The sequence below is a fragment of the Lissotriton helveticus genome, chromosome 5_1 (assembly GCF_964261635.1).
Source record: "Lissotriton helveticus chromosome 5_1, aLisHel1.1, whole genome shotgun sequence".
Lineage (NCBI taxonomy): Eukaryota > Metazoa > Chordata > Amphibia > Caudata > Salamandridae > Lissotriton > Lissotriton helveticus.
Window position 1 is genome coordinate 1577420741 of NC_136065.1, and position 24879 is coordinate 1577445619.

At 46.1% G+C, this 24879-nt stretch overlaps 1 protein-coding gene across 2 annotated transcripts in view; it reads left to right on the top strand.

Annotated features, from left to right (window-relative positions):
* Nucleotides 1-24879, top strand: part of USP49 (ubiquitin specific peptidase 49) — a 758970-nt gene that overhangs the window by 553974 nt on the left and 180117 nt on the right. For both annotated transcript variants that reach the window (XM_078644724.1, XM_078644726.1), the window contains one exon: nt 2878-2975. In XM_078644724.1, the coding sequence (XP_078500850.1) occupies nt 2878-2975 (98 nt within the window). The remainder of the gene's footprint in view (nt 1-2877; nt 2976-24879) is intronic.

Below are 24879 nucleotides of genomic sequence, written 5' to 3' on the forward strand. Positions count from 1 at the left end.
TTCAATTAATGCATTGATAACATCCCTAATGACTGCTGAGATTACATCATTGATAGCAACACTGTATATTGTGAGGGCTTTAGGGCAAGAGTTCTAGTTGCCGGAGATAACTATAACTTGTGAATTTCAGTAGTTTTGCAAGTTTAGAATGTTATGTTTTAATAGACAGTCTAACAAAACCATCGTACCTTTAACTTTTTTTTTTCCAGTGAAGAAAAAAACATATTTATAAAATTGCTTTAAGTTGCAGAGCCACTTTGCTCTTGCGCAGTGTCAACAGTTCCTAACCATATATGTGGCTTGTGACTCCTGATCTGCATGACTGGCTCTGGATTCCTGATTCTGTTGTGTTACTTTAACAGCCTAACAAACCTAAGCCTTTTCTTTCTTAAGTGTGTGGACTTTACAACACTAGTTTGGGGTTGTGTGATGGAACCGTTACACTGTATTTTGGCTAGGAAGGGTTCTGGAGAGGAAGCAGCTTATACTGGTTGGAGGTGTTAGTTTGCATGAGGAGGGCTCAGTGTTTTCACACTGCGGAGCGGGTGGGTACTATACACCGTTTGGGGTTTGTGCGCAGGCTGTGTTGTTTGTAAGGATTTGTACAATGATGCTGTGTGTATTGGCTGACAGGAATATTTATAAAGGGCAATGTTTAGGTCTCGCCTGAGCCAGCGCGCATGCGCTTCTCTGTGAAGCTTTTAGTGAGGGCTTTTGAACTCTGAACACACGCTTGTGCGTGTACTTTTTTTTTATTAACCTGCAATTGGCCTGTGCATGCGTCTTTCAAAGAAAGACAGCACGCGATTGGTCCAAGGCGGGTGCACGTCCCGCCTTCTCTGTCCCTGGCCTAGGGTTCTCGGAAGCGAGTAGCAGCGCGGCCGGATGCCAGCTGCATTCCTCACCTTCCTTCGAGGCCACATTTGTTGTTTGTAGCCTGGAGGCGGACGCCAAAAGGCTTGCTTTGTGTTAAGCAGCTGCGTCTCTCACACAAGCATCTATTTCCAGATTAGCATCAGTAGAAAAGATTGCCCATATCCACCGTCGGTAACTTTCTTTGAGCCAACCTCATAGTCCTGTACATTTTCTATGAATTAAATCCAAATGTCTTCCTGTGCTGTTTCAATAAAAAAGAACCTTCTTCTATCACTGTCTAAATATGCATCACGTGCATCCTCTGGCAAACAATGTGCTGTAGACTATGTATTCCATTGTAAGCTATGTCATTGCTAATGGATACTACTGGAAGTGTGCTTTGTGGAGAAGCTTCTATCTGCTGTGTGTCTCTCTTCTCAGTTTAGGAGTTAAGTCCAAGTACAATACACTCTCTCATTGTGGCGGCCCGGTGCTGTTGAAAAGTTTTTAGTTTGGTGAGACTCCAAAATGAATGATTTGGTGAATAGCATGCCTATACATGACGTCCCCAGGCCAGTGAAAACTCCAGAGGATTGAACTGATGTAGTAACATTATAAGGATGAAGGTGTTGAGTGTGTTTTGGAATCCTTGAAGGGGTAGATGGCTCTTTGCATGTCTTGCTGTATGAAGTTACCATGACCTATTCAGGCTACAAAACATCAATGTACAGTTCACAGAAAGTCATTGATTGGGAAATTGTGAATTATAGTAGGGGGAACACACATACCTTCACTACTGTGTGAATGTTCACGGTTATATCTTCTGAGAAAATGATACATAATTACTCTGCACTCAATGCAACATACACTCCAAATAATACCACTCATTGCCACATAATTACACGCCGCATAATTATATGCTACATAATTACACTGCACTCGATGCAAGATACACTCCAAATAATACCACTCAGTGCCACATAATTACACGCCACATAATTACACTCTACTGAATGCAACGTACACTCCACACAATACCACCCAGTGCCACATAATTATATGCTACATAATTACACTGCACTCAGTGCAAAATACACTCCAAATAATACCACTCATTGCCACATAATTACACGGCACATAATTACACTCTACTGAATGCAACATACCATACCACTCCGTGCAGGCAGAAGTTGCCAGCTGTGCAAGTACAAAAAAGTAGAAAACATTTTTTATGTTAAAATCTTTTTTTAATCAGGTTTTTCAGTTGTATATAATGTCGTCTTCGTTTGTATAAAGGTAACAAAAATGCTTCACACTTTTTATTATAACTTTTTAACATAATGCACAACGGCCACAATGCTCTACAACATAGCCAAAAGTTCTGGCTAAACACATAAGGTCCCAAAGGCAAGAACTATTGGCTATGCCAATGCTTGTTTAATAAGATAGGGAAGATCAGGAGAGATGTTCAGATTTCTCCACCACCTTCCTATTATGCTCTGCTGTGACATTTCCTATGGTTTGGTAATTTTTATAAATTGTAATTTAGCACATTTTCTCCTTTAACCTTGCAGTTAGTTTGGGAGGCCCCTTTCATGAAGGCCAATGGCATGCTTTCAGATAAGAGCCTTCAGTGATATTATTATGATTTATGAATGATGATAAAATGTTTTGTGACTGTGTTGAATCCTGGATAGAGATGTTAGCAGAATCTCCATGACTAGGTATTGTCTGTGTATCCTCTGTGGTAGTAATGGGTAATTTTTCTGGTGGGAATGTCAGTGAAAGTAACGATGCTGAGCCTCCTTAGAAGAGCAGGATATACACTTGTCGATGGATGTGTAGGGAACATCCCACTAAGTTGAGGTATATGGAAGAGCCTACGTGATTGAAGTGCAGGGGTGAGAGTATTTTGGTAGCTGAATTCCTTATGGTCATTTGACTAGCCGTACCTGGCTAGCAGGACCCTAAAAAAATTACGGTTTCCTTGTGTTCATGCTTGTCTCTTTCTCTTCTCTGAAGGCTCTGCACCCCGCAACACAATGTTCCCACATACTGCAGGAGGCAGTTGGAGCAGCAGCGCTTTCCCTCAGGATGGAAGCAGACCTCACCCCAGGGATGTAAGTATCTTGTCATGCAACGGGGAGTGTAGAATGTGAAAAATTAATTGAGGGAAATATGAGAATGGATAGGGATGTGTCGCGGTGTAGGAATACACGAGATTGGCATCCGGGATATTTAACCTGTTGAGGAATGCATGAAAAGGGCAGAGGCTATGTTGTGGAGAAAATTGAGAAATAGTGTTGTAGAGTGGGGTCAAACTGCACCAAAAAGGTATAAGGAATGGGTGAGAATAGTGAAGAATACGCACTATAGATACAACTGAATATGGTAACGACTGATATGTGAGATCAAGTTATAATGGAGGATGACGAAAGGGGCAGATGGGGACATGTGAACATGCACAACAATTAGGGTTGTACAAGAATTTAGGATTATTGAGAGTATTGGTTTGAAGGATTTCAAACTACTATTTAGTAGTTTAGCTCTATTCTAGCCTGTATTTTATATGCGACAAGCTGCACATATCTCACCTCTATCCCCATCATACACTGTCCGCTTCCACATTTATTTATTTTCTTACTAGGTTTTTCACTGTAAGATACGTCACGATATTGCACTGATTATTACTACCTCATCCAACTCTCTCTTTGGTAGGCAAACTGCGCCCAGCCACTTTCTAAGCCTAGACTACATTGCTGCTACCATGTACACTCTGATATGTAACTAAGCCTCCACCCAATAGGCCTTACTTCGCATAGCTGGGCACACGGTGTAAGTTGACTGCTACCTGGTATATAGGATACATCTGATAAGATGCTCCCACGCACTGGCTGTTCGGGGATCACACTGACCTCCACCCCCTATATCTATGTTCACTCACAAGTGTCCTCCTTGGCCTTGTAACTAGCGGCTGACAGCGTGTACTACCGCCCTAGTTCAGACACCTAACACCACAGCCTCTCTAAAATGGAGCTCAACGGCAAGCACACTTTTAGAATTAACTACCCCTCCATCCCTCTCTCCAAAAATGCCACTAAACGTTTCAAACACAACTTCTTGAGGGCGCACCCGGAAACACCCTTTGCCGACACCTACTTCTCATCGGGCAATGGAGCCCTGAATACTGATTTCATCTTCCACACCTCACGCAGAGCCCAATGGAGAAAAACTTTCCTATCTCTACTCACAGTCTCCATCACTAAGAAAACAGCCCATGGCTCGACTCTCACCATCACACCTTCCCACCTCTTCCCTGGCAGGTCTACCATTACAATCTATAACACCGGGATTGTCCTGATCCAAGCCACGGACAAGAACCTGGAACTACTAGACAACCTGTTCCCCAAGTTCAAAGAGCACCTCTCCAAGCTGCGGACCCGAACCCAGAAGCCCGCCAGCACTATCCCCCCTGACCACGCAGCCACCACCTATTACACCTCTACCCCCAGCACCCCAGTAAATGGCCCACCTGCACGCCACTCCCCAAGGACAGTCACGAATACCCCCGCCGCACATACTAGTAGCCCACCCAACACGACACTTCTTATCCCCACCCACACACCCCCCATCCATCTCCCCTCGGACAGATCATCCCTCACCCACAACACTCCACCATTTGAACAAGCCATAGTCCATAGTTTATCCACCCCCTCTCATCCCCCCCTCGACAGACACCTTTCCCTCCCCATCTCTCTCTCCACTCCCACTCACGTGTCTCTCACACCCGACACAACAACTCCCACCCACAACACGCCTACATCTGCACACACCATCACGCGGAGTTTATCCACACAACAACCCCATCCCCCCCACGGCAGACTCCTCTCCCTTCCCCGCTCCCTCCCCACTCCCACTCATAACGTCATCCCCCTCCCAACACAAGATACAGAACATACCTCCTCCCTTTCCCTAGCACCCCCCTCTCTCCCACCTCCTATTCTTAGCCCTCACTACCCTCCTGTCTCCCCCACTGTCGTCAACCTTCACTCACTCTTCTACTCACCTGTTTCGTCTCCCACTGAAGTCACTATCTATGCTTCCCACCCACCGCCTGCCTCACCCTCACCACACACACCCCTCGCCCACAAACACGTCCACACCTTGAATACCATCCCACCCATTAGCACCGCGGAACACCTCAACAACCCTCCTGACTTGACCTTATCCACACTCCAACAAGTCAAGGAGGAACTTTCACAAATCAAAAAGGACATCCACGCAATCAAAGACCTTCTCTCCTCACAGCCCAGTCTACCTCCCACCATCCCATTACCCTACAAACGACGCACCCTTCCTACATACACTCGCCCCCGACGACTCCAGCAATGGTCCACTATCCCCGTTCGCAATAACTCCCACCGCCCCCGTCGTGTTCTCAGCCCCTTGACGGACCTCGACCTTTGCTCTCTCCTACACTCTTATGGCCCAGGTCCGGTAAAAGGTTTCTCCAATTCGCCCATCCCCATACCCACAATTCCCACAAACGTTCTCAGGCTCCCAACACTCAACAACAGAGGCTCCGTCCCTAACAACCTCAGGAAAGTTCCCCTCACACTAGAAAGCTCGTCCACCCTTCTCTGTCCCGAACTCAAATGCATCCTACTAAACTGCAGATCGGCCCAGAGACACTCCTCCGACATCGCGGATCTTGTCTCAAATAGGGAGCTAGACCTAGCCTTTCTAACGGAAACGTGGCTCACTGAAGCCTCCACCCCGATTATGGACATACTAGTCCCCCCCAATTATCACATCATTAGGTTGGACAGGTCTCCTGGCAAGACGGGCGGGGGAATTGCATGCATTGTTAAGAGCAACATCTCCGTTACTCAAGTCACCTCCCCCTCCCTTTCCTCCTGTGAACTCCTCTGCCTAGACATCATCAGTGAGGGCAAACAAGTATGTACTTTACATCTCATTTATCACCCGCCTGGTGACAATCTCATATTCACCCAACAAGTCATGGACCTGATCACTTCCAACGCCGGTCGGCAGAACACTCAAGTCTACCTGGGTGACTTCAATCTCCACTGGAACGATCAGAAAGACACTGCAGTGAATAGTCTAAAAACTTTCCTCAATGCGCTTGACCTCACCCAATTATGCGATAAACCAACACATGACAAAGGAGCGATACTTGATCTCATTATTGCCAAAGAGAACGCTATTCAATTGGAAGCGATTCTACCCTGCGATTGGTCAGATCACCACATTATCACCTTCTTTATCAACGAAAAAGTCAAACCTAACCCTACTCAACCAATCAAATCCAAAACATGGAAAAGGGACTTGAAGAATCTTAACCCCTCCACCCTACCTCCCCACATCGGCAACCTCCTCCTTCCCCCTTCAGGTGCCTCAGATGTTCAATCACTGACTGACCACTACCTTGACTCTATGAATACAATAGTCAATGAAGTCGCCCCTCTGCAACTGAAGAGAGTCTCCACCAAAACCTCTAACCCATGGTATGATGACAATCTCAATGACGAAAGGCGTAATATGCGAATGGCAGAGCGCACCTGGAGATCGGTCCCTTCAGCACTGCATCTCAAAAAGCTCAAGAACAAGAGAAATGCCTACTTTAGGAAAATAAAGCGCACAAAGTCGGACTTCTTCAGCCGCCAGTTGGACCAAGCGAAGAACAGGCCAAGAAAACTGTTCGAGTTAATCAAGACCCAAACAAAGGCACAACCCACACAAGCTAATAGCACAACAAACGACACTCCACACTGTGAAGCCTTCTCTGCTTTCTTTAAACATAAGACTGACAACATAAGAAATGACCTCATAATGGATGTAAATCGATACTCCAACTACACCAGAATGGCTGACACTCAACCTAAAAACAAGGCATCTTGGCAGTACTTCGATACCTACTCGGAAGAAGCTATACACAAACTGCTCTGCACTTTGAAGCCCTCTAATCACCTCACAGACCCTCTACCCGCTAATGCGGTAAAAGACTTTATCCCCTTGCTCCTCCCTCTCTGGACCAAGATCATTACCAGCTCGTTGCGACAAGGACACATTCCAGACTCCCTTAAGGTGGGGCAAGTCACGCCTATACTCAAAAAACCTACAGCTGATCCGTCTGACCTAAACAATTATCGACCCATCACCAATATCCCCACCCTGGCCAAACTGTTGGAGAAATGTGTCCAACTCCAACTAACAAAACACATTGATAAATTTGACCTCCTCAACCCTCATCAATCAGGTTTCAGAGCGAAACATAGCACGGAAACAGCTATGACACACATAATTGATGACGCCCTCCAAATTCTGGATCGTAATGAGTCCTGCCTCCTCATCCTTCTTGATCTCTCGTCAGCATTTGACACGGTCAAACATGAGAACTTGTTGGAGCTGCTAAGTACTAGAATGGGGCTATCGGGAACTGTTCTCAAATGGTTCTCGTCTTTCCTTCACAACCGGTCTCAGAGGTTCAAGATCGACAATGTACTATCTACACCGGTGCCTGCAGATCTTGGGGTTCCACAAGGATCCACCCTCTCTCCTACACTGTTCAACCTCGTTATGGAACCCCTCGCCACCTTGCTTCAAGCATCCAATGTTCAATTCCATATGTACGCTGATGACACGCAACTCTACCTAAAGTTACAGTCCCCGGAAGATATCAAACAGCTGAATTCCACGCTTATTAACACCCAATCCTGGCTGGCCGATAATCACCTCAAACTAAATGCTCTAAAAACTGAGTTCCTACTCATCTCACCTCCGGCGAAAATCTCCACCACCCAAACCTGGCTCAACAATCTAACAGCACTCAATGTCCAACCTACCATCGTGGACTCGGCGAAATCCCTAGGCATCACACTCGACGCCAAGCTCGACATGCAGCAGCACGTCAGCAAAGCCACAAAAGCAGCTAATTTCCAAATTAACACGCTGAGGAAAATTAAACCCTTCCTCCCTGCCAAAGACTTCCAAACTGCTGTACAAGCTCTAGTCATCCCTCGAATAGACTACGGAATTGCGACCCTCAGCGGTCTCCCGCTATCCACAACAGCACCCTTAAGAGCCTCCCTGAACGCTGCCGCGAGACTCATTACTGGCTCAAGAAAGCACTCGCACATATCCCCAGATCTAAAGTCTCTAAAATGGCTGCCTTTTGAAGCCAGAATACAGCTAAAAATTGCAACTATGACACACGCGGCCGTGCACCACAAGGCACCCTACTACCTCGCTCAAAAGCTGTCTATATCAGGTGGGTCGAGATCCAATAGGAGTACTAAAAATCTACTCCTGAAACCCCGTAGATTTCGGAAAGCGAAAACTTACAAACGCTCCTTCTCAGGAATGGCACCCAGGATCTGGAATGCGCTCCCTCCTGAAACACGGCTAATCACCTCCACTGCACTCTTCAAGAAAGAGGTGAAAACAATGCTTCTGGCCAATATTTCCTGACCGCTACAGATGTTGTGTCAGAGACTCTGCATTGCTTGTATCGCTGCTCTGCCTATCCTCGACTTGTTGGGGGCACTATTACGCTACTCTATTACTACCGACTAAGATATGATACACGTTAGTTTACTGATCCACCTGTACGTCATGGTAGTCGGATCAATGACCTGTGCTGCTATATACTACTCCCGTACCTGATCATATATGGAGTGGTTTTATGTTGTTTTTTTTCATCCATGTTATTACCATGTTACTTACCATGTTATTACCATGTTATTACCATGTTACCTACCTGATCATATATGGATTGGTGTTATGTCTGTTTTTATCATCCATGTTATTACCTTGTCACTGATTACTATATTGTTCCCATTATCTCTGTTTACTATGTTGCCCCTTCCCTGTCTTTGTGAAGCGCTCTGATATCTGTAAGGATCTTGTTCGCGCTATATAAAACTTTGAATAAATAAATAAATAAATAAATAAATAAGGATCCATAGGATGTGGGACAGGTGTGAATGTAATGTGGTGTGGAGAGATGAAGGGCAATTCAGACTGGAGGAATGAAAGATGTGTGCGAGGGGGTAATTAAGGACCCTTGACAGTGGAAGGACGAAAGACCAATGAGAATCAAAGGATGAAGGACCAATGAGAGTACAGGTATGAAAGGCCCATGAGAATTTGAGATCTGGTGACTTTTGTGAATGGGCTGAACAATGGGACAGATGGAAGAGGGATATGAGACTGTGGAAAGAAAAATAAAATGCAAAACAACTAACCGATTTTAAAAGCTACTTTAATCGTGACCGTATATAAATAACATGCTCACTAAGAAATAATGAACTTGTTTTACAACAGCTTGTACAGTGCATTCTCTCTGGAGTTTTGAATTAGATTCCTGAAGTAGTGCTCTTTGTGTATGACATTATAGGTTGGATCGGCGCCCGCAGTGTCATGGGTAACAGCACCCCATTATCTGGAAAAGTGTTCTGCGTGCCTGATAGATTGATGTAGTCAATGGGGCTTAGTAATGTTTCCTTGTCTGTGTGTATCCCTTGTGTACATCTGATTAGGAAAATTCATAACAGGATTTCATGGATGACACTGGGGGCCTCTTCAGAAGCCTTCATGGTTCCTTTCAGATAATAAAGCAGACGAGATTGTGACTCAAGTTAGCAAGCACTAGTATATTCATGACTGAGCAAGAGACATACATAGTATAAGGGCAGTCCACACTGATATTCTTGTTAATAACACAGCTATTTATGAGAAGCAGTCTGCAACCCGCTTGCTCTCTTGAAATTTCATGTCAATATGATCAATGTCAATGCTTCACGTGGAAGACTGGAAAAGCAACGCAATGTCCGTCTGTACTTGGATGACAAGCAGTAAAGGGGTCTAAAACTGGAAGAGAACTAATTACACGTAGAAGACGGAGAAGGTTGCCAGAAGAAGCATTTCTCAGTGCAAGTCGAACTAATAATGGGAGATACATTTCACATGAATACTAGCAAGTTGGCAGAGTGAAAATGAAACCAAGTTTGTCATCATTATATTAGCTTTATTTCGATCAAAAACAGATCATAAAAGCACAATGCAAATTCCTTAAAAGGAATTGTTGCCCATTTTGATTATATACATCCATACATCTTACTGTAATCACCCCATTCCTCTCCAGCCGAACCAAGATACTGCTCAAAAGATAATATACAATGATAAGGGTGGTGACCGCATCTTTTTTTATAGAGGAAGGAACAAATCATGATTTGTATAAAGTGTCAGTGCAACTAAATTTAAAACCGTAAAATTCATAAAAAGGTCATAATATTGCCATCAAGAGTAATGCATTAAAAAGGATAAAAAATGACTTTTGAAAAGGGAATATAAGTAAGGGTCCCAAACAGGACGGCAGAACTTTAAGCATAGTTGTATTCTATGGGAACTTAAATAGGTCCGATAACATTACCCCACCTTTATACTCAACCCAGCGGTCCATATCAACAGTGGCATGAATACACTAAACCTCCAAGGCCATACAGCCTGTAGATACATTGCAATTGCGAAAACCACCAACCTTGTGGAATCAGTCCTTAGGATCCTTCTGGCATCCAAGTGTATCCTCATACCAATGGCTTGCAAAAAGGCAATACCTATTTCTTTCGCTGAGGGCTCTACGCAGGACAAAAAAACAACAAATGTGCTTACATTTTTAGGTCTCACCTGAGCCAATGCGCTTGCGCATTGCTCCGGCGAGATTATAGTAAGAGGAAAAGAAAAGTCTACAAAAACGGCTGCGGATCGCATACAGTTCATGTGATCTATGCACGTGCACACCATCGCCAGCCACATAACACACCACCATTTGTCTGTGCTTCGGCATCAGGCTTCAAAGGCTGCCGCTCCCCCGCGTGCACATCGCGCACCACCATTTGTCTGTGCCTCGGCATCAGACTTCAAAGGCTACCGCTCTTTCTCGCTCTCGCACCCATGCTCTTTCTGTTACTCTTTGCTCTCTTTATCTCCATTCCTCCCCTGTAGTTCTCTCTCATTCTCGCGCTCTCCCTCACTCTCCCCATAACAACCCTCTCACTAACCTACTTTCCCTTTCATTGCTGAATATGGAAAAATATAAGCAGTCGCCAGGTGTTTTTAACTCCATTTTTTTTACTTTCTATGTGCGCACCACTCGTGTGTTATTTTTTTAAGTCTCGCCTGAGCCAATGCACATTGCTCCGGCGAGATTATAGTAAGCGAAAAGAAAATTATACCAAAACTGCTGCGGATCGCATACAGTTCATGTGATCTATGCGCGTGCACACCATCGCCAGCCACATAACACACCACCATTTGTGCATCAGACTTGAAAGGAAGCCGCTCGCACACCACCATTTGTCTGTGCCTCGGCATTAGACTTCAAAGGCTGCCCCGCCGCATGCACATCGCGCACCACCATTTGTCACCATTTGCCAGCAGGCGGCCGCTAGCGCTTTCATCCCTATCACTCCCCCCCCCCCCCCTCCTACTTCCCCTCCCAGATCCCAAACAGCATCGAGCCACGAAGACTTGAAGAGAATCCGCTCCCCGCCATATGCTTCACGCTTGTTTTCATTGGTTTTCAGCTCAGCCGACTCCAGCGCGTGTTCAGTGACACGAAATGGTTTCACTTGGGTAGAAAATGACGCTTCAGCAGTCTGGATTGCCAACATTTATTAATTTTAGTCCAAGCAAATTATTTATAGAACACACATAAAATTGTATACGCACAAGGTCCTCATTACGAACGGACCGGTTTTGGTGCAGTATTTATTGCACCTGAAAATTAACTACACTGTTGGTTAAGTCATAATTAGCATGAATTACAAGTTTATCCTCTAAAATTGGGCTCCATAAGTATATGTTGGGCTGCACCAAAATCCGCTTCTTTTTAAAGTTTTTTTAGCTCATTACTTAATAGAGTGTTCCTCTATAAACGCTTAACACCCGCACTCGCAAACACCCGCACTCGCAAACACCCGCACTCGCAAACACCCGCACTCGCAAACACCCGCACTCGCAAACACCCGCACTCGCAAACACCCGCACTCGCAAACACCCGCACTCGCAAACACCCGCACTCACAAACAGGGTAGCACTTTGATGTCCCACTTGTTTGACAGCTTCTTTGGAAGAGACTGATGATTTATGCATGGCGAAGATGTGGTGTCATGGCAGAGCTAAATATACAAACAATATCCGGGCAACCTCCTCATCAGCAGTAAATCAGCAAAGCTTCTCCCATTTAACATCGGAGCACTACATTCTCATAGAAAGAGCTGTTCTTGTGGTCTTTCTGAAACTCTAAAGGTGGTTGTAAGCCCGCAGGCTTTGCTTGAGCTCACATGCACACATTTCCACATTTATTGCAGAGCTTATACGATAAAGGTTGCAGGTTGGGGTGCTCCTTTCAGCAAGGCTTCAAGTGGGATGAACGGGGGGGGGGGTCTCTCAAAGTGGCGTGGTCAATGTAATTAAGGGCGTGGCTTAAAATAAGTCTGGCCTTAGCATACTTTGCTGTTTCTGTCATTGCATCCAGATATATGGTACAACAAGTAACATCATACCTACAAGTCAGGACTATTGGCTTTATCAATGGTTGTTAGTTGCATAAGATACATAAGCAGCAACTATGGCTTGTTTTTAGTTTGCAAAGCTCATTACTTAATAGAGTGTTCCTCTATAAACGCTTTCAAAGAGAGTGGCAGTGCATTTCACTGCACGTCTATGGCACGATTAGACAACATTCATTTGGCACAACATTAATTTGGCTTTTAGTAGGGATAGCGGTTCTTTCTTGCACGATTGTGTGTTTCCGAGGATGGGGGGCCTCTGGCTGCAGCCTTCCGCCCCTCCCTTTGCCCAACAAGGATGGCCGTGGAGGGGAGCAATTAACAAGGCCTCATTCCCTTCCCAAGAATCAACGCTTGCGACCTTAGGCGCCAGATGGAAGCCACGTCTGTTGCAATGTTGACACAACTGGCCATTAATTAAAGAGTCTGGCCAAACCACAGGACGATACAAGAGGTACATTTCCCACTTCCCCCGCTCATTATTAAACACTAATATACACTTGTAACCGAAAGACACTTTCAATATGTTTCTTCGGATGGATTTTTATTTATCCATCATATTCCTGGAGGAGTCTAAGCTCATGAGCTACTAAGGCAACAAACAATGCTTCGGCGCTGCTGGCATCCGTGTTGAAAGACTTTATGGGGATTTCAAAGCGGCCCGCTGGTTCTGCTTTCACCCAACGCTCTCCCTCCATTTCAATCAATCACGGGCTCCAGCTACAAACGCACTCACAAACACGCACTTGCAAAGGCTGAGGTGCCGGGTTTTTAGGAACCCGGTGGTGCCAGGGGGTAGCACCCGAAGACCTCTGAGTTCTCCCTTGTTCCGGACCACAGAAACACTGAGTCTTCTAGTTACCGTCAAAGATCAAGTTTTATTGGTAGCTACCAAGTAACACGTGTCCTAGAAGTACACCACACGGAGAGTAGGTTCTCGGGAGACTGTTCGTTTTTACAGAACCAGCCGTCTCCTTATATACAAAAATAATAGCTGCAAGCAAGAATTCCTGAGTTTATGATATGGCTATACACATATTTCTACAATAATACAAAGAGCGGAGTCATGTAAGCAAGCCCATATTTTAGATGTCCAGTTTGTTGATAGATTACCCAGTTAGGCCTGGAGCTCCCATCAGATATCGATGAAACCTTAATAAAGAAAGGTACAACCCAGTCATAAAACTGGCCATAAACAAGGAATGTGGACAGGTGCATGTTTGCAGAAAGCATGGTCTGTATGTAGTGAATGGTTTGTGGAATGTTATGTATTGATGCTATCGTATCCGGCCACTGGGCGAGGAGCTGCCCAAACAGGTTTGGCCTAAGGCAATGGAGTCTGTTGGGACAGGTCAGGGGGAAGTCACCAAAAGGTGGACGTGTCCCTTTTGATCAAGCTCGACCTTTAATTGACTTAACATGAGGGCAAGATGCAAGATGGATGCCGTTCACAAAATGGAGTTTAAGGGATGGGGACGGAAACCACGATTTTGGGGTGTTGGCAACCCTCGATTGTGACGCAAATACATAGGAATGATGTCCTCATTATTATCGGTTCATAGATACCAAAATCGTCTTGGTGCGTTGAGGTTTTGTGACACGGGTATTGGACCTCGATATCGGGAGAACAACAGGGTCCGGATTTTTAAGAACCACAGACCCTCCTTTTGCCCTCATATAAGGCAATAACTCATGCTAATCTGAGTCCAAATCGGTATGAAGAAATTCGTGGAGATGTTGCTGTAGCATCATTCTGTTGCTCAGCTCGTCCTGTGACACAGGCTTCCGTACACACGAGGTAGCACAGAGGCCACATAGTGCAGGAGCACACTGTATACATAGGCAAAACATGAACAGAAGTGCCAAGGTCATCCCAATGAAGATCAAAATTTTCCATCCCCAGGCAGTGATCAGCTCCCAGAACCACCCCAGCAGGGACCAATCCCATTTCTCAACGTGAAGGGAACCAGATATTTCGTGTAGTTTGGAGATGGCCTGGTATTCTGTCGGTGCGTTATCAGGGATGAATATGCAACAACTGGATTGGATGACTCTACACACACCACCACGATCGGCGAGTATGATGTCTAAGGCAATTCGGTTCTGAAGGGTCATAAGTCGATCCGACTGAAGCTCGGTTGTCAGATTGCCAAGTGCTCCGGCCGCCGTAGTCACGGCGGATTCAACTATCCTCGATAACTGGCGAATATTTCTGCTGTTCACCATAGGCCCCCAAAATAGCAGAAAACCCTTTGCGAAGTCAGCGAATTCCTGACCCGCGGTGTCGTCTTTACTCACGACACCCCTAGCTGTCCTTGTCCGATGGTAATCTGCTCTGGCCGTGTAGGTGGGAGGCAGCAGAAATGAGATAAAACATGTACCTGAGAAATCAGGGGGCAACCACGTGTAGGCTTGGTCGTGGCAAACGAAATACGTGCCTTTGGCTGCCAAAAGTATAGGGGAAGTTCGGGAAGCAAATACATATGTTTCCGTGCAAATGCTCTTTCCTAACTGTGCTGTGGGGTCCCTACCAATACCCTGTAAGCATAAGTGACCTCGGTGGGGCACTACCCAAACTGGGCGGGATTTCTTTGCTGCCTGGCTCTTGACCAGGTAAACCCCATGTTTAGTCACGTTCCAACGGGTGTAGGGACTGAGTTCATCTTTGGGCATTGTCAGATATGTGTCGATATCCCTACTCATATTTCTTATCCCTGCAATTAGTACCTTGTTATTGGAATCGCTCGCAGTGGAACGGGTCGGGTATGGTTCTAGGGCGAAATAGGAACATGGTCTGGAAAGCCCACAGAGAACTATAGTAGCTGAATGGCAAAATGAAGTATGGGATCCCCTTATCGGTTGTGTGTGGCATAAGTCCGCATATCCAACAGTTTGATGTGTTCATTACGGACTGGTGTTGGTGTAGGAGCTGAATGAAAGAATTGTTTACAAATTCGAGTCTTCGGGCAGACTCGTGTTCAGGTAGAGGGTGAAAGTAGTGTGGAGGAATAGTGGGAGGAGATGGTGGCTGGGTGTCATTCGAAAAGGTAACTTTAAATACGAATAGAGTATAACCAGTAAAAAACACAAGTATGCTACATAACATTAAAACACATAGTATCAGGAATCTTCTTTTGGACAGTATTGTGCATAACTGTTTTCCGAAGTTCGTGAGTCTGATAGGTCTCTCTACCCTTGGAAACTCCATCCTCTAGTTGCTGCCCGCGGTGGTTGATTGATTCTCCCAGGGAGCGCGCTCTGCTCAGTCCGGGGTAACTCCCGTGGACCAATCAGAACCGTGGACCTAGAACTTCCCAGTTGCACTCCCCAGACTTCAACCGCGACCCTAGCAGCAGAACCGGATGGCGGTTCGAAAAATCAAAAATGAGCTAGTTCCCCTGGGACGAGAGAGCTGGAAAATCAAAAATAATTCTTAGGGGAAAAGGGAAATCACATTAGGTCAATCGTTTATTAGTCTCTTTGTTTAGACCGTAGGTCGTACCGTCGTTTCCCAGGTATGGTGTGGTCTTCAAACAGCGTCTCAGGTTCGGTAGTGTCCAATTGCATAGACGGCGACACAAGTCCTTGTAAAATATGATCACTCTCCTTTTCGGTGCTAGTTTCTTTCAAACGTGCATCGCTGAAAGGGATGAAGCGAGGTACGGATTCGGTCTCGGAGTCGGCAAGTCCTTTGTTGACCCACCGGTCGTATGGAAGGGGTAGAGGGACCCGTTTGCAGTGGGTCCCATGTACCCAGTTCTTCTTGCCTTCCACCCGAACAGCAGATCTCGTTGAAAGCAGCACTAGGTGCGGTCCGGTCCACCTCGGCTGTCCGTTGTTGGTGCGCTGGAAATTTCGCACCAAAATCCACGAGCCGGGCTCGATGAGGTGACCTGGATCGTCAGAGGCTGGTGGAGAGGAACTGTGAACCTGTTGGTGTAAAACACGCAATTTAGTTGTCAATTCGCACAAATAGTCAAGTAGTACGGGGTGTTCTATCTCACTTAGTTTCTTGGGTCTTGGCACGCCCCAGACGTTGGCTGGGCGGTCAAACACGATCTCATGGGGGCTAAGTCCTAATCTGGAGTGGACAGTCATCCTGGTTGACAAAAGCGCTAGAGGCAGGGCGTCAGGCCATTTAAGACCTGTACTGGCTTGGATCTTGGCTAGTTTGAGTTTTAGAGTGCCATTGTAGCACTCTACTAATCCAGCTGATTGGGGGCGATTTGCAGCGTGGAATTTTTGGTGGATGCCTAAACACTCACACACTCTCTTCATCACGCATCCTACGAATTCACTTCTGTTATCACTCCAGACAATTCTAGGCATACCGAACCTCGGAAAGAACTCTTTGACGAGTGCTTTGGCAGTTGATAAAGCGGTATTGTCCTTAAGGGGGTACGCTTCCACCCACCTTGAAAAGGCGCAGACAACAACGAGCACATACTTTAGGTTATTGCACCTCTCCATGTGGATGAAGTCGAGCTGTAAAACCTCGAACGGGTACGTTGGAGGCGCAAAATGACCAGCTGGAGTTGGGGTTCCCCTACCGGGATTGTACTTCAAACACACCATACACTTTTTAACCACATTCTTTGCATATTTTGGGATATTGCTATTCTGCCATACTGGGGCCAATAGTTTACAGATTCCTTTCGAACTGATGTGCGCAATTCCATGAGCCATCGTTACTACTGCAAGTACGTATGCATTAGGTAATAGCCATCGCTGGTGTTCTGATAGTTCGACCCAGCAACCATTCGCATCCAATCTACCTGTGCTTTCTCTCCATTCATTCACCTCGTTCTCAGTTGCCTCGGCTTGTATCGATTTTACGCTTTCAATGGTGTCCTCACACATTCCCACATCAGCAATCCATCTGGCGGGACCCATAAGATACATCCGACTCATTGTGTTCCTTGCAGTTTCTTTCGCAACCTCATCTGCCAATGCATTCCCGCGGCCAACATCATCCTGAATCTTTTTGTGTGCACTGCATTTTATAATGGCGACTTGTAGGGGCAAGGTGAGTGACTCAAGGAGCTCATTGACTAGCTGGCCATGTTGTATCTTTGCACCATGGGACGTAAGGAACCCACGTTCACGCCACAATCTCCCAAAACTGTGAGCCACACCAAAGGCATATTGGCTGTCAGTGTACACATTCACTCGCTTTCCTTTCGCCAACACACATGCTCTAGTAAGCGCAATGAGCTCTGCAGAATTGTGGGAAATGCGTGCAGTCTCTACAATGGTGTGTAATGTCGTTACGGCGTATGCTGTGGTCGTATCACCATTCGGCAACTTGAAACATGAACCATCAACCCATAAAGTATCATTGCATTCGGGAAGGGGAGTGTCCTGTAAGTCTACTCTCCCTTTTGTCTCTTCTTCTGTCCTGAAACAGCAGTCATGTTTGTCAATCTTGTCTGTCTCTGTCGGGATGGGTAATAACGTAGCGGGGTTGAGTGTATCACACCTCTTTATGTGGATGTGACTTGCTAGCAGGGTAAGTTCGTAACTGGATAGTCGAGCGTTAGTAAGATGCTGTGTCTTGGTCCTATTTAGCAAAATGTCAACTGCATGTGGAACCATAACGATCAGAGTGTTATTCATGACTAATCCAGCAGACTGTCGAATGCAGATAGCTGCTGCGGCGGTTGCTCTTAGACAACTTGGCAGTGCCTTAGCCACTGGATCCAGAGTTGCCGAAAAATACGCGCATGGGCGCTGTTTGTCCCCAAAGTGTTGCGTTAAGACTGATAATGCACAACCTTCCCTTTCGTGGACATACAATGTAAAAGGCTTACTGTAGTTGGGGTTTCCCAACACAGGGGCCGAACACAATGCATCACGCAACTCGAGGAAACTCGTCTGACAATCTTCAGACCAAGGCATAGGATTAGGCGTGTCTTTGCGGAGTAGTGCCAGCAAGGGCTTGGCTAGTAGTGAGAAATTCGGTATCCATTGTCTACAGTACGATGTAATGCCCAAGAAGGCTCGAACCTCTCTCTGTGTCCTTGGGGCACTTAGTTCTGTAATTGCCTGTATTCTTTCTGGTGTCAGTCTCCTTCCCTCCTTCGATAAGATGTGACCTAGGTAGGTTACTTCTTGTCGACAAAATTGCAGCTTTGAAAGGGAGACTTTGTGCTTCATGTCACATAAGTGACGCAATAATAACAACGTGGCTTGTTTGCAAATCTCCTCAGTGTCTGCGGCGATCAGTAGATCGTCTACGTACTGGATCAAAGTTGACCCATCTGGCAGCACAATTGTGTCTAGTTGTGTTTTCAGTGCCTGACTGAATATAGATGGGCTTTCGCAGTAGCCTTGAGGAGCGCATTTGAAGCGGAAGCTTCGTCCTCCTAAATTGAAGCCGAAAAGGTCTCTACTCTCTTCGGCGATCGGGATGCTGAAGAAAGCGTTCTTCAGGTCAATCACCGAGAACCAGTCTGCTGAAGCTGGAACCATTGTCAATAAAGCAGTAATGTCGGGGACAACTGGAAACTGTGGGATAACTACCTTATTTACCTCTCTGAGGTCAATCACAAACCTATACACAGGGGGCTGTGAAGGATCAGTACGTTTTAAGACCGGTAAAACTGGACTGTTACAAACGTTCCCTGTTGTTTCTTCAATAAAATTTTTATCGATCAAATCATAAACGATCGTTAACAACGCCTTCTCGCATTCGTTAGATATTTTGTATTGGGGAATACGTGGCAATCCGACGTTGGCTTTCAAAGTTATGACATACGGTGCTATCTCCAAACGACCTACGTCATTGGAACCATTAGCCCACAGTATATCAGGAAGTGATGACAATTCGGTTGGAATACCTTCTTTCGACAAATACATTGGAGAAATGACTTTTTTCCCTAAGGTAAGTTGTACTCCCGAGGGAGAACAGTACAAAGTCGCATACAACCTTTTTAGCAAATCCAATCCTAACAAATTTTCACCGCAACCTGTTGTAAGAATGAGGGGTGCTTCCAATTCACAGGGGCCAACAGAAAGGGATACAGGACTAGAGATCGGGTTTTTAACAGGGGCGCCAGAGAAGCCTACTGAGACATTCATTTCACCAGACAAAGGTGCGCCAGGAAGTTTTGAGTGCATAATAGAACTTTTTGTAGCACCAGTATCCAGCAGAAATGGTTCTGACACTCCTGAGGTAATTACCTCGACATAAGGTCCATCCTGATCTACTGGAACTGAAACAACTCCCTCTCTTTGTCCATGGCTGTCCTAGCGATCGTTACCCTCATTGTCGTGTTCGGTGTAATAGTCGTCAGCATAGTACTGAGCTGACCTAGACGATGCGTTATTCTGTTGGTCAAAGCTATTCATGGAATTCTGAGGCGGAAAAGAAACTGTGTTCTGGGAGAAATTTCCACGGCCCCTACCTCTGGGGGCATGTTGATCACCTCTCCCTCTTACACCTGAAACATCGTTTAAGCGTCGCGCAAGAGCCGGACAATTACTCTTAAAATGACCCTCTTCCTTGCAATACGCACATTGATTCGGGCCATACGGAACACGCTGGTGGGAAGACTCGTTTCCTTGCGCGTCTCTAGAATACTGCTTATTCTGTTGATAATTGGGCTGGCTAGCCATACGAGGCGGATAGGCCTGTTGGAGAAGAACTTTAGTTTTTAAATCTTTCGTCTTTTTGTCTGCCTTGTCTAGCTCGTCTTTGCGCCTGTTTTCGTAGTACTGAGCTGTTGCTAGAATCTGCGCTGACGTAGAGACAGCCCAAGCACTCTCTGAATCTTTTAGTTTAGCACACAGTTCGGGAAGCATATTGTGTACAAACTTGTCTACAAACAATCTTTGGCCACCCTCGGTAGCCATATCCTGACCACTATGGTCAGTGAAAGTTTCCTCAAATCTCGTGAAAAAGTCAGACACATTCTCGTCTTTCTTCTGCTTGCACGCGGATAGCTTGTCCCAGTTTACGCGTACTTCAGGCATAATTGTCTTCATGTACGCAATAATTCTACCGGGAAGTTCAGCTATTAACGGCTCAGGCTTGAAACCACCGACTTGTCTAGCATCTGTGGTCGCAATGTTCGCCCACGAGTCACCTAATTCTTGGTCATGATCTGTATGACGTATCTTACTCCATAAAGGATGTGGAACAACGTTCCCAAACAACATGTCTATATCCGCTAAATTCATTATACATGAGCTGGCAGTTTGGGACAACTCCTTATAATACCTAGTCGGGTTTTTACGGGGATCGGGTAGTGTCTGCTTGAGTGCTAAAACTTCGGATCTTTTCCAGGGGACATGTACCCATACACGCTGGCAATGAGGCAGAACCGGTGGAACTGCAGTTGCGTCACCTTCCCTCCAGACCGGAGGAACCTCTCTCAAGGGGTACTGTCTCGCTCTTTTCCTGCTGGATGTACCACTGTCAGAGGATGACCCAGAATTACCACCCGTACTTCTATGTGATAATAATATCTCAACTGCTTTTTCAACGTCGGGACCAACTATCATACCCTCCCCAAATTTAAATCGTACACTACACAACTCTTGCTGGTTGCTCTTCTGACCATTATCTTCCAAATCCTCACACAGAAAAACACACATCTGCTCAAAGACGTATCTTTGCGTTGGTTCATCCCATTGACGGAAAACGTTCATGACAGACTCTACATCATATCTTGCTGTGTCCATAGCCCAATTTCGTGCTAACTTATTCAATGATTCCCTTTCCTGATAATCGGGCATTTGGCTTCGTAATTGTCTTTGTTCCGTGTTAGGGGTCGTTTTAGACGACCGAAAAAGTGGTGAAGGAAAGTTAGTAACAATGCTGGCCATTTTATGCCAGACGGAAGGTGAAAGTGGGGGAATAACTGGTGGTAGAACAGAGTCACGCAAAGTAGAAACAGAAATGTTCGTAGAACGAGTATCAGAGAGACTGGAAGGTGTGCTAGGCGAAATTGTAGAAGGAACAGTAGGAGAAGTAGATGTGATCGGTGAGCCTTGAGGAGGCTGCACCAGAGAAACAGGAGCCAGCTGAAGAGTAGCCGGTGAGTGCGGTAAAGGAGCCTGTATAACAGCTACCAGAGGTGCAACTAAAGGTTGCGGAGGTGCTGTGGCATTTTGTGCATAGGGTGGTGGCGAACTTAGCAAATGAGCCATTAATGGATCTTTTTCACGCTCTTTTACTGTCTCTCGCTGAAGAGATGGCAAAACGGGATAGCATTTATCTATTGCCATTTTACGTTGCCTGTGCAACTGCTCACTTATTCGATCCTCTTCGTTGTCTTTAAATTTTATCGCGGCCTGCATTACTGAAATACCTCTTTCCCTCTTATTCTTCTTTTCTAATTTAATTTCCTTCTGTTTGGCCTCTTTGCGCCATAAGCGGAAAGAGTCAAACATCGCCGGTCGGGCTTTCTTCTTGAATAGTTTGACCTCTAGGTTATCTAAAACTTCTGAGTCGAAACTACCATATTGGGGCCATTTTAAAACACCATCCTTGCGGGTGTATTTTATCCATACTTCGTTATATGTTATAGGACCTATGCCGTGCTTTACATAGAGCTCATACGTTGGAGTTCCAATTGGAGGAACCGGACAAGATTCCTCCAATCGGGAGTCCTTACTACAACCAAGACAAAACAAGTTTCCAATTCTGCTAAAACCAGGCATCTTCGCTCACTAGTCTAGCTTCAAACTTCAAAGGATTATCTGTTACGATATATCTTGTGAATACACGAGTCCTTCGGCTTTGGGGCTTGCAAGTACCAAATCAAAGCGTATCTCAAGGATACCAAAAACTAAGGACTGGGAGACGCTCCACTTATACTTAACTGAAGTATTTGAAGATCTGTGACGTCGCTAGAAGACTCGTCTATCGTTTCGCTCTACCAAGGATCACTGGGTCCAAAACAAGGCGATAGTCAGGGCAGCAGTCCTTCGTAGCCGTCGGGACGCGGGGAACCTCGCAGCAAAGACCTTCGGAACCACGTCGACATACAGGGGTCGCTGAAGTGGCTGGCCGTCCTCCGGAATTTTCACACGAAGCTCCTCACGAACATCTGGCTTGGACCGTCACCGCTTGATATCGCCCCGAGTTGGGCGCCAACTGAGGTGCCGGGTTTTTAGGAACCCGGTGGTGCCAGGGGGTAGCACCCGAAGACCTCTGAGTTCTCCCTTGTTCCGGACCACAGAAACACTGAGTCTTCTAGTTACCGTCAATGATCAAGTTTTATTGGTAGCTACCAAGTAACACGTGCCCCAGAAGTACACCACACGGAGAGTAGGTTCTCGGGAGACTGTTCGTTTTTACAGAACCAGCCGTCTCCTTATATACAAAAATAATAGCTGCAAGCAAGAATTCCTGAGTTTATGATATGGCTATACACATATTTCTACAATAATACAAAGAGCGGAGTCATGTAAGCAAGCCCATATTTTAGATGTCCAGTTTGTTGATAGATTACCCAGTTAGGCCTGGAACTCCCATCAGATATCGATGAAACCTTAATAAAGAAAGGTACAACCCAGTCATAAAACTGGCCATAAACAAGGAATGTGGACAGGTGCATGTTTGCAGAAAGCATGGTCTGTATGTAGTGAATGGTTTGTGGAATGTTATGTATTGATGCTATCTTATCCGGCCACTGGGCGAGGAGCTGCCCAAACAGGTTTGGCCTAAGGCAATGGAGTCAGTTGGGACAGGTCAGGGGGTAGTCACGAAAAGGTGGACGTGTCCCTTTTGATCAAGCTCGACCTTTAATTGACTTAACATGAGGGCAAGATGCAAGATGGATGCCGTTCACAAAATGGAGTTTAAGGGATGGGGACGGAAACCACGATTTTGGGGTGTTGGCAACCCTCGATTTTGACGCAAATACATAGGAATGATGTCCTCATTATTATCGGTTCATAGATACCAAAATCGTCTTGGTGCGTTGAGGTTTTGTGACACGGGTATTGGACCTCGATATCGGGAGAACAACAGGGTCCGGATTTTTAAGAACCACAAGGCACGCACTTGCAAAGGCACGCACTTGCAAAGGCACGCACTTGCAAAGGCACGCACTCGGAAAGGCACGCACTCGGAAAGGCACGCACTCGGAAAGGCACGCACTCGGAAAGGCACGCACTCGGAAAGGCACGCACTCTCAAAGGCACGCACTCTCAAAGGCACGCACTCTCAAAGGCACGCACTCTCAAAGGCACGCACTCTCAAAGGCACGCACTCGCAAAGACACGCACTCACAAAGACACGCACTCACACACGCACTCACACACGCACTCACAAACAGGGTAGCACTTTGATGTCCCACTTGTTTGACAGCTTCTTTGGAAGAGACTGATGATTATGCATGGCGAAGATGTGGTGTGATGGCAGAGCTAAATATACAAACGATATCCGGGCAACCTCCTCATCAGCAGTAAATCAGCAAAGCTTCTCCCATTTAATGTCGGAGCACTACATTCTCACAGAAAGAGCTGGTCTTGTGGTCTTTCTGAAACTCTAAAGGTGGTTGTAAACCCGCAGGCTTTGCTTGAGCTCACGTGCACACATTTCCACATTTATTGCAGAGTTTATACGATAAAGGCTGCAGGTTGGGGTGCTCCTTTCAGCAAGGCTTTAAGTGGGATAAACTGGGGGGTCTCTCAAAGTGGCGTGGTCAATGTAAGGGCGTGGCTTAAAAAAGAATCTGGCCTTACACATATCTATCGCCCTCACTGTTCTTTTCTCCCGCGATGATCTGCTGTTCTCTTCCACCTGCCTCCTTCTTTAAATCCCTGTTCTGTTCTCCCGTGCTGATCTGCTGCTCTCTTCAACCCCGCCTCCTCTCTAACTCCCTGTTCTCTTCTCTTCTCCTGTGCTGATCTGCTGCTCTCTTGCACCCAGCCTCCTTCTTTAACTCCCTGTTTTCTTCTCCTGTGCTAATCTGCTGTTCTCTTCCACCCGCCTCCTTTTTTACTCCCTGTTCTCTTCTCCTGTGCTGATCTCCTGCTCTCTTCCACCCCACCTCCTTCTTTTACTCCCTGTTCTCTTCTCCTGTGCTGATATACTGCTCTCTTCCACCGCACCTCCTTTTTTAACTCCCTGTTCTCTTCTCCTGTGCTGACCTGCTGCTCTCTTCCACCCTACCTCCTCCTTTTACTCCCTGTTCTCTTCTCCTGTGCTGGTATACTGCTCTCTTCCACCCCACCTTCTTCTTTAACTCCCTGTTCTCTTCTCTTGTGCTGATCTGCTGCTCTCTTCCACCCGCCTCCTTCTTTAACTCTCTGTTCTGTTCTCCCATGCTGATCTGCTGCTCTTTTCCACCCCGCCCCTTCTCCAACTCCCTGTTCTCTTATCCCGTGCTGATCTGCTGTTCCCTGCCACCGCCTCCTTCTCTAATTCCCTGTGTTCTTCTCCCGTACTGATCTGTTCTCTTGCACCCACCTCTTT